The 9157-nt window shown below is 50.0% G+C and overlaps 1 protein-coding gene across 1 annotated transcript; it reads left to right on the top strand.

Moving 5' to 3' along the window:
• The first annotated feature begins 5798 nt into the window (after positions 1-5798).
• On the top strand, positions 5799-8422 carry LOC119267200 (protein IQ-DOMAIN 1-like). Its single transcript, XM_037548556.1, has 5 exons — positions 5799-6085; positions 6599-6895; positions 6995-7222; positions 7373-7498; positions 7578-8422. The coding sequence occupies exons 1-5, from the start codon at positions 6014-6016 to the stop codon at positions 8169-8171; spliced, it is 1317 nt and encodes a 438-aa protein (XP_037404453.1). The 5' UTR covers positions 5799-6013; the 3' UTR covers positions 8172-8422.
• Positions 8423-9157: the final 735 nt, after the last annotated feature.

The following is a 9157-nucleotide window of genomic DNA, read 5'->3' as shown; positions in this document are numbered from 1 at the left end:
CGTCCGGTGAAACGAAGCAAGTTCACGTTCACCCGACTGATCCTAATGCTGCTCCAACTCATATCTCAACAACACTCGACAGCAAATAGGAAGAAGCGCTCATCCAGTTCCTCCGTGTGAACTGGGACATCTTTGCATGGAAGCCTTCTGACATGCCAGGTGTACCCAGGGGACTGGCTGAGCACCATTTGCGAGTCGACCCGAAAGCAAAACCTGTCAAAGAGCATCTCCGTCGGTCTGCCGTGGAGAAGAGGAAAACAATTGGTGAGGAGGTGGCTCGGCTTCTGGTACCTGAGTTCATCCGCGAGATATACCACTCCGAGTGGCTCGCCAATGTCGTCATGGTCCCCAAAAAGGACGATTCACTTCACATGTGCATCAACTTCACGCATATCAATCAGGTCTGCCCGAAAGATCATTCCCTCTACCCCGCATCGATCGAATTTTTGACTCGGCCGCGGGATGCGAGCATTTGTCCTTTCTGGACGCTTATTTCGGGTACCATCAGATCCAACTGTATGGTCCTGATGAAATAAAAACAATTTTTATCACCCTGTTCGGGTGCTTCTACTATGTTACCATGCCCTTTGGTCTCAAGAATGCTGGCGCCACATTCATGCGCATGATTCAGAAGTGTTTGACCACTCAAATCAGTCGGAATGTGGAAGCATACATGGATGACATCATGGTCAAGTCACGTAAAGGTTCCGACCTACTGGCTGACCTCGCCGAAACCTTTGGCAATCTAAGAAGGTATGATATCAAGATTAATCCATCAAAGTGCACATTCGGAGTCCCAGGAGGAAAGTTACTCAGTTTTCTCGTTTCTGAACGAGGGATCGATGCAAACCCAAAAAAAGTTGGTGCAATTCTCCAAATGAAACGCCCTGTGCGTGTGCATGATGTCCAGAAGCTTACTGGTTGCCTAGCTGCATTGAGCCGATTCATTTCTCGTCTTGGTGAAAAGGCATTGCCTCTTTACCGACTGATGAAGAAGTCTGACAAGTTCGAGTGGACTCCTGAAGCAGACACAGCGTTTGTAGAGCTCAAAACCATGTTTTCCACCCAGCCGGTGCTTGCTGCTCCAATCAGCAAAGAGCCTCTACTACTTTATATCACATCCACTGGACAAGTTGTCAGTATAGTGCTCACGATCGAGCGGGAAGAAGAAGGCAAAGCCTTCAAAGTTCAGCGCCTAGTGTATTATATTTCTAAAGTCTTAACCCCGTCCAAGCAGAGATATCCTCATTATCAGAAGATGGTCTATGGAATTTATCTGGCGACAAAGAAAGTTGCACATTGATGTCTACTACACAACCTTCTTCTTGTAGACGTTGTTGGGCCTCCAAGTGCAGAGGTTTGTAGGACAGTAACAAATTTCCCTCAAGTGGACGACCTAAGGTTTATCAATCCATGGGAGGCATAGGATGAAGATGGTCTCTCTCAAACGACCCTGTAACCAAATAACAAAGAGTCTCTTGTCTCCCCAACACACCCAATACAATGGTTAATTGTATATGTGCACTAGTTCGACGAAGAGATGGTGAAACAAGTGCAATATGGATGGTAGATAAAGGTTTTTGTAATCTGAAAATATAAAAACAGCAAGGTAGCAAGTGGTAAAAAGTGAGCGTAAACGGTATTGCAATGCGTTGAAACAAGGCCTAGGGTTCATACTTTCATTAGTCCAGGTTCTCTCAACAATAATAACATAATTGGATCATATAACTATCCCTCAACATGCAACAAAGAGTCACTCCAAAGTCACTAATAGCGGAGAACAAACGAAGAGATTATTGTAGGGTACGAAACCACTTCAAAATTATCCTTTTTTATCGATCTATTCAAGAGTCCGTAGTAAAATAACATGAAGCTATTCTTTCCGTTCAATCTATCATAGAGTTCATACTAGAATAACACCTTAAGACACAAATCAACCAAAACCCTAATGTCACCTAGATACTCCAATGTCACCTCAAGTATCCGTGGGTATGATTATACGATATGCATCACACAATCTCAGATTTGTCTATTCAACCAACACAAAGAACTTCAAAGAGCGTCCCAAAGTTTCTACCGAAGAGTCAAGACGAAAACGTGTGCCAACCCCTATGCATAAGTTCACGGGGTCACGGAAGTCGCAAGTTGATCACCAAAACATACATCAAGTGGATCACGTGATATCCTATTGTCACCACAGATAAGCACATGCAAGACATACACCAAGTGTTCTCAAATCCTTAAAGACTCAATCTGATAAGATAACTTCAAATGGAAAACTCAATTCATCACAAGAGAGTAGAGGGGGAGAAACATCATAAGATCCAACTATAATAACAAAGCTCGTGATACATCAAGATCGTGTCGAATCAAGAACACGAGAGAGAGAGAGAGAGAGAGAGAGAGAGAGAGAGAGAGAGAGAGAGAGAGAGACTGCTCACGAGTGGTGCGGTGGCGTCGAGAGTGGTGGAGGACAAGGTTTGGAAACTGAAGAAGGAGAAGGAGAATGGGGAACGTTGTGCAGACGCACTGGCTGCGGAGTCTTTTATTTGCCCGTTTCCGAGTGACTGGCATGCGGGCCCAAGGAATCCTGTCAAACTCGCAACAGCCACACACTCGGTACGTGGCGAAAAAGGTGGTGTGGAAATCAAGGCACCCTTGCCTAATCCATCCCGATTACTGCGGCGCACTCCGCCCCGCGCGCTTCCCAAAATTTCCAATCCCGTGAGATCCGGGAACGGCAGTGCAATCAATCACGCCAAAGATTTCGTTCCACTCCAACACTCGAAGCATTCCGGGATGAGTTCACTCGACAAATTCTGAATGGATCATGGCGACTGAAAATAAGGTTGAGGTTTCAAAGTGGTTCGCCTTCTCAAGCAAGATGCCCCTGGAGCATAAAAATTGGGTCGGAACTGTCTGCAACCTTTTCTTCCTTCAGACCTCGATCCATTCGGGGGCTAATGACGATGACATATACCTAGGGTAGGGTAATAGGCCTAACCTAGACACCCTCCCCAAGGGCACTACCTAAAGACCAACAGCATGCAAAGTTCAGTAATTTCCACCGACTGGAATCTCCTCAGAGTGCAATTCACTCGACCAACAACTCACTCGGATAACCCAATTAATTCGACCGATATATCACTACTCGACCATACAAGAAACCACTCGAAAGACAAAAGGCCTAAAGTCACTCAGGATGGCAACGGTCAGGCGTTCACTCCGTAGTGTTATTGATCATTTATACGTCTTTATTGCTGGCGTTACCAGTAACGCCTCATCTTTATGTACATTAAACCATGTATAACTGAGGGCTGGAGGGGTCCGGCGCACTCTATATAAGCCACCCCCTCCTCGGGTACAAGGGTTCGCACCCCCTGTAACTTCACGCATAATCCAGTCGACCGCCTCAGGGCACCGAGACGTAGGCCTATTACTTCCTCCGCGAAGGGCCTGAACTCGTAAATCTTGCATGCACAACCTCATCGTAGCTAGAATCCTGCCTCCTCTTACGTACCCCCTAATCTACTGTCAGACTTAGAACCACGACAACACCCTCCCTACCCCACAGGGTGAGTGGTGGTGCCTTGTGGCCACCTCGTGGGTCTTCTGATCCTGCCACGAAGCTTCGGGAGTCTCTTATGTTCCAGAAAAAATCGTCAATTTTTTTGTCGCGTTTGGACTTCATTTGGTATGGATTTTATGGAAAACTAAAAACAAGCAGAAAACAGCAAGTGGCACTGGGCAGTAGATTAATATGTTAGTATGTGAAAATAATGCAAAAGTGCATCAAAACCATATAAAATTATCGTAAACAAGACATGAATACTTCATAAATTATAGATACATTGAAGACGTATCAGACAGTTAGGTGTCAAGTTCTTTTGTAACCAAGAGTTATTGTGGTTTGTGAAGACAAGGCCTGTGAAAGTTATGGAGATCGCCTCAAGTATCTACCCCAAGTGATCGACACGTGCTGACGAACTTGTTGTCGAGGAGAATAGGGCAAGGAGGGTTTACCTTCAGTGTTAAATCACAAGTCCCTTCATCCAAATGTTGCTATTTTGCAGAAGAGTGAACTGGTCGAACAAATACTTTGTCGCCATCGAGCACCGCTGCTCTCCTGTGTACCCTAAAATACTTTCCATTGTTTATCTCCAGTTATGTTCTAGTCATGTGATTTTCTTCGGTGCTTGTACTTGATTTGCTTCGGTAGTTTTCATTCATAGTCTTCTCTATGTTTCGTTTATTTCCGATGATGTGTACTGAGAGTTTTGAAGTTTCCCGAAGAAATTTTAAGTCTCCTATTCACCCCCTTCCCTAGTAGACATACTTCGTTCCTACAATCAGCTAAGGATGACTATGACCACACAACACCATATTGTCCTTATGGCACGATGCTCTGCGACCACCAAACATGGTCGATGTTCCAGCGTTGCCAACATTGTCCTCAAGGTGGGGGAACAACACGAGCCTTTGCCATCACGAGGCCAGTCGTCGCAACATGTTCCGCCAATGGAGGAGGGGCTCATGTTCCATCCTCAACAACGGGTAGCTACCATCTTAGCAAGCCCCTGCCATTACTATTCGGCATGGGATCTTTGCCCACAACCTCTTCCGGCGGCGGTGAAGATGCTGATGGGATGTAAGCAGGGCCGTGAGAGGGATTAATATAGTTGACAGATAGTGCAGATTTTTGTTGCATACATGTAATACTAATTTTTTGTTGCATTGATGGCCGGCTTTGAAGTACATAGTTCAAAAGCGAAGGCAGCTCTCTGGGTCCCTACGGACGCCGGGTCGATACCAAAAACCATTCAAACAACCTACAACGTGAATCCACACTTGTGAGTTAGCAAATGCGTACTACTACTGCTGTTTGCCGCAAAGAGAGGTGGAGGGAGCGTGTTGCCAAATCCCAAACACCCCCCAAAAAAGGTGCCAAATCCACGCAGAAAGGCAAAGAAAGGACCGCACGATCACAGGATACGCAGGACCAAACCAAGCGGAAGCGATTGACCCGTTGCATCCAAACCCAGGAGGACGGAGGCGCAAGCGCCAAAACGTGACCCCGCTGCGCAAGACCACTGTATGTATCCACCCCGCGTCGCGCATTTGCGCAACGAAACGCAAGCCAGTGGTCAGCCGTGCGGGCAGTCGTCCACTGATCTGACCGCAAACCGCCGGTGCCGGTGCTTTTCTCTCTTGCACTCACTCTCCATCTCTCTCTCCCTCCCTCCCTCCTCACGCGCGCACAGCACGGCAGGCCCGGCTTTCGCAAGGACCCAAAAAAAGACGGGCAAAGCTGCGTGCCGGTGCCAGCGCTGTTCCCGACGCGACGAAACGCGAGGAGACATTTTTCGGACCGAACGAAGCCAGAGCGCGCTCCTATCCTATGGCCGCGCCCAACAACAGCAACGGGTTAAAAACACGGCCCCGGTGCGGTGAAGAGCGAGGCGAGAATCCAATGCGGCGCGGCGTGAAACGAAGCGACTGACGGATGGACGGGACGGGAGGGGGAGAAAATCTTTTATTACCGTCCAAAACTCGCATAGGATCCTCCTTGTGCTTCCCAGCCACATTGCCATTTCTGCATTTTTCTTTGCTTCTCCTTTTTGGCCAGTAGTACAACTAGCAGTTTCTTTCCTGGTGATTAGTGAATGGAGTGAGCGATTAAACAAAGCGGCGGTCGTGGTCGCGGCTTTTTGTTGCATGCAATGCGATGCATGCGTGTGCTTTGGGCAGTACCAGTTCCCTCCATTTCGAATTTCAAATCCCATCCGGCCGTTCCCCAAGGCCGACGCGACGCTCTCCCACTCTCTGCCACTGCAAAGCCCCCCGCCCCGGGCTCTCTCGCACGCGCACGCAGTCGCACACACACCTGTCTGCTCCGCCTCCCGTTCTCTCGGCCTCCTCTCCGTGCGGCGTTTCTTTCTTTTCTTGAGTCTCCTTCCTCCTCTCCGGCGGCCGCCGCTCTAGCTCTAGTGCTGTTCTTGGCGTGGAGGAGGGGATGGGAGGGTCCGGGAAGTGGGTCAAGTCGCTCATCGGGCTCAAGAAGCCCGACAGGGAGGATTGCTGCAAGGTGAGGCGAGCCGCAGCTCTTCTTGCTCTCTCCATCGATTCTTGATTTGATGTGCAGAAACATCCCGTTTCACAGTTGATTTTCTTGGCTTAGATTCATCTAGAGTTTCTTGAGGTCATGTTTTCCCCCAAATAGAAGAAAGAGAGATGATTACCGAGATTGGTTTCCTCAACCCCATCCCGGCTAAAATCCACTGCTCAAAGCTCCCCTCTAATGACCACGCAATGTCTCTTTCATTCTCGCGCACATGTCTCTCAAGATGCAAACAGCAACAGTGCTTTTTATCCCCTTGACTTGATTGTACTTTCTTCGCTGCTTCACAAGTACTACTATACTTGTAGTAGTACTGCCCAAGTAGGGTTATCATTGGCTCAAAATAGGCTTCTTTTAATCTCCTGGGTCTGGGTGGTAAATCTCATCCCAAAGTTTCTCGTGGTTTTCATGTCGAGCTTCAAATCTCGTTGCGGTAATAATCATGGCCGGCATCCCCTGATTTCGCTGTTTCTCCTGCAGAACAAGCTGCTGGTTCCGTCCGGCCTGGGAGTGGGAGGCAAGGGCCGGAAGTGGAGGCTGTGGAGGAGCTCCTCCGGCGACCACGGCTCCCTGTGGCGCGGCTCCAGGGGCGGCAGCCAGCGGTCAGCGGCGTCCGAGGCCTCCGACGACGCCTCCTCGCTCGCCGCCGCCGCCGCCGCCGCCGACATGTTCACCGCCGCCCTCGCCACCGTCGCCCGCGCGCCGGCCAAGGACTTCATGGCCGTCCGGCAGGAGTGGGCCGCCATCCGCATCCAGACCGCCTTCCGCGGCTTCCTGGTACGAACCGCTCTTCTCAGGCCGCATCTGCACGGCGACTGCGAGTGCGACTGCGCGCGCGGTGGGCTGAACGCTCCGTACGTGTTTGTGTTTTTGCAGGCGCGGCGGGCGCTGCGGGCGCTCAAGGGGCTGGTGCGGCTGCAGGCCATCGTGCGCGGCCGGCAGGTGAGGAAGCAGGCGGCGGTGACGCTCCGGTGCATGCAGGCGCTGGTCCGCGTGCAGGCGCGCATCCGGGCGCGCCGCGTGCGCATGTCCACCGAGGGCCAGGCCGTGCAGAAGCTCATCCAGGCTCGCCGCACCAAGCTCGACATCCTCCGGGAAGCCGAGGTTACCTCCCTTACCTGTCCTCCTCCATGAATCAAACATTGTCCAGTCGGATCGACTCCTTCGCATTGAATAAACTCATGTAGGATCTTTAGCCATCTTTGCTGATTCGAGTGTTTGACTGTCTTGTCTGGACAAATTTTGAACTTTCAGGAAGGATGGTGCGACAGCCAGGGAACTCTAGAGGCAGTGAGAGTGAAGCTGCAGAAACGGCAGGAAGGAGCAATCAAGCGCGAGCGAGCTATCGCCTACGTGTATCACGGCGTAGCGAAATGCAATGTATGAACCAATTCTCTGCAAGAATTCCACTACTGCTCATCTGAATGAGCTAACATTGTTTCTGTTTTCTCTTCTGCAGCAACCCAAGGGCGGCAATGGCCGGTCCAACCAGTCGGGCCTCCTGCTCAAGCACCAGCACTGCGACAAGAACAACGGCAGCTGGAGCTGGCTGGAGAGGTGGATGGCGGCGAGGCCCTGGGAGAACCGGCTGATGGAGGAGCACAACCAGACCAACGCCAGCTCGCCGGACCTCGTGCCGTCCAAGAACTGCGAGGACGCCTTCGGTGTTCTCGCGGACTTCTCCGAGCCGAATTCAGTCAAGGTGAGGAAGAACAACGTGAGCAAGAGGATCAGCGCGAAGCCGCCAGGCGCGACGCACCCGCAGCGGTTCAAAGCCCAGTCCATCTCGTCCCTGAGCACCGAGCTGCACAACGACGAGAGCTCGGCGTCGTCGTCGTCATGCTTTGCGTCGACGCCATTGTCGTTCTCCACCTTGCTCACACCAGAGAAGACCAACAATGGCAGCGGCGTCAGGTCGAGGCCGAACTACATGAGCTTGACGGAGTCCATCAAGGCGAAGCGAAAGCCCTGCGGCGCGCAGAAGACGACGGCATCGAAGCAGTTGGATGATCGGAAAGCCCCAGGCGCCGAGTTGAAGGCCGCCAAGGCGTAAACGCACGGTGTTCGTGGAACTCCAGGAAGAGATGAAGAGCCAATTTTCAAGCTCTCTCTAGGGTGTTTTTCAGTGTCTTGGTGCTGCATTCTTGAGTGTGTGTGTGTGTGTGTTGCTGGTGTCTCATGTTCAACATCTTGTTGTCGGATTGGTTGCCCCGTCTCAGGGCAGCCCTCATTGTCATTGGCAGTGTCTTTGTAAGATAGTTCTTTGACTGAGATAAAAAAAATTGTGTGGATTTTGTTAGTTCAGGCTGTGAAAATTGTTACTAGATGTTCTTAGCTTCTCTCATGGTTGTTTCCGCTATGATGTGACCTCAAACAAGCTCAAGTCAGCGCTCTATGCTGAAATATCTCACTACATGTTTAGGCCTCCTTTGGTTTAGAGGAATTTTTTAGGAATTCGGGATAGGATTTGAGATACATGTCATCTCACTTCCTATGACTTTCCTATTCTTATGATTCTCCTACCCTGTGAACCAAAGGAGACCCTAGGGTTTATTGGACTCCAAAATATGCCAATTAGGGTCCAATACTTTTGTTGCCCACATGGACACGTTGCTGAACAAGTAGGCAAATCTGACACTACCACATTTTTGTGCACCCATAGAAAACATGGTCCTAGTTGAACAGCCCATGGTAAGCATGGCAACACACAGTGTCCCTTTTTAGGCCTTGCTTAAACAATGGTTAGATGTGGTTTCATCACGGCAAGACCAAGAACACTTGCACTGACCTAGATTATTCCTGTTTACCCGTAGAAAAGCATGGCCCTAGACCAAGAACAGCTCATGGCAAGCGTGGCAAAATAAGAAATTCCTGTCTTCAGAGAAATCATCAGGACCAAGAACACTGCAGCATGCCTCTATCATGGTTTGGGAAGCAATTGATGCCCCGCAGATGACATTTTTAAGAGGTAAAACCAGTTGCCGGGCCATAAATGCCCACAGGATAGATTCCGTAAACTGACACGGTTAACCTTGTTTG

The sequence above is a fragment of the Triticum dicoccoides genome, chromosome 3A, assembly GCF_002162155.2.
Source record: "Triticum dicoccoides isolate Atlit2015 ecotype Zavitan chromosome 3A, WEW_v2.0, whole genome shotgun sequence".
Taxonomy (NCBI): Eukaryota; Viridiplantae; Streptophyta; class Magnoliopsida; order Poales; family Poaceae; genus Triticum; species Triticum dicoccoides.
Note: the sequence above shows the minus strand (reverse complement) of the source record. Positions and strands in the feature narration are given on the sequence as shown.

Excerpts from the sequence above, each read along its gene's own strand:
- LOC119267200 (XM_037548556.1), top strand. The coding sequence starts at position 6,014 with ATGGGAGGGTCCGGGAAGTGGGTCAAGTCGCTCATCGGGCTCAAGAAG. Across the intron at positions 6,086-6,598 it reads ACAGGGAGGATTGCTGCAAG|AACAAGCTGCTGGTTCCGTC; the intron begins GTGAGGCGAGCC and ends TTTCTCCTGCAG. Across the intron at positions 7,499-7,577 it reads ACGGCGTAGCGAAATGCAAT|CAACCCAAGGGCGGCAATGG; the intron begins GTATGAACCAAT and ends TCTCTTCTGCAG.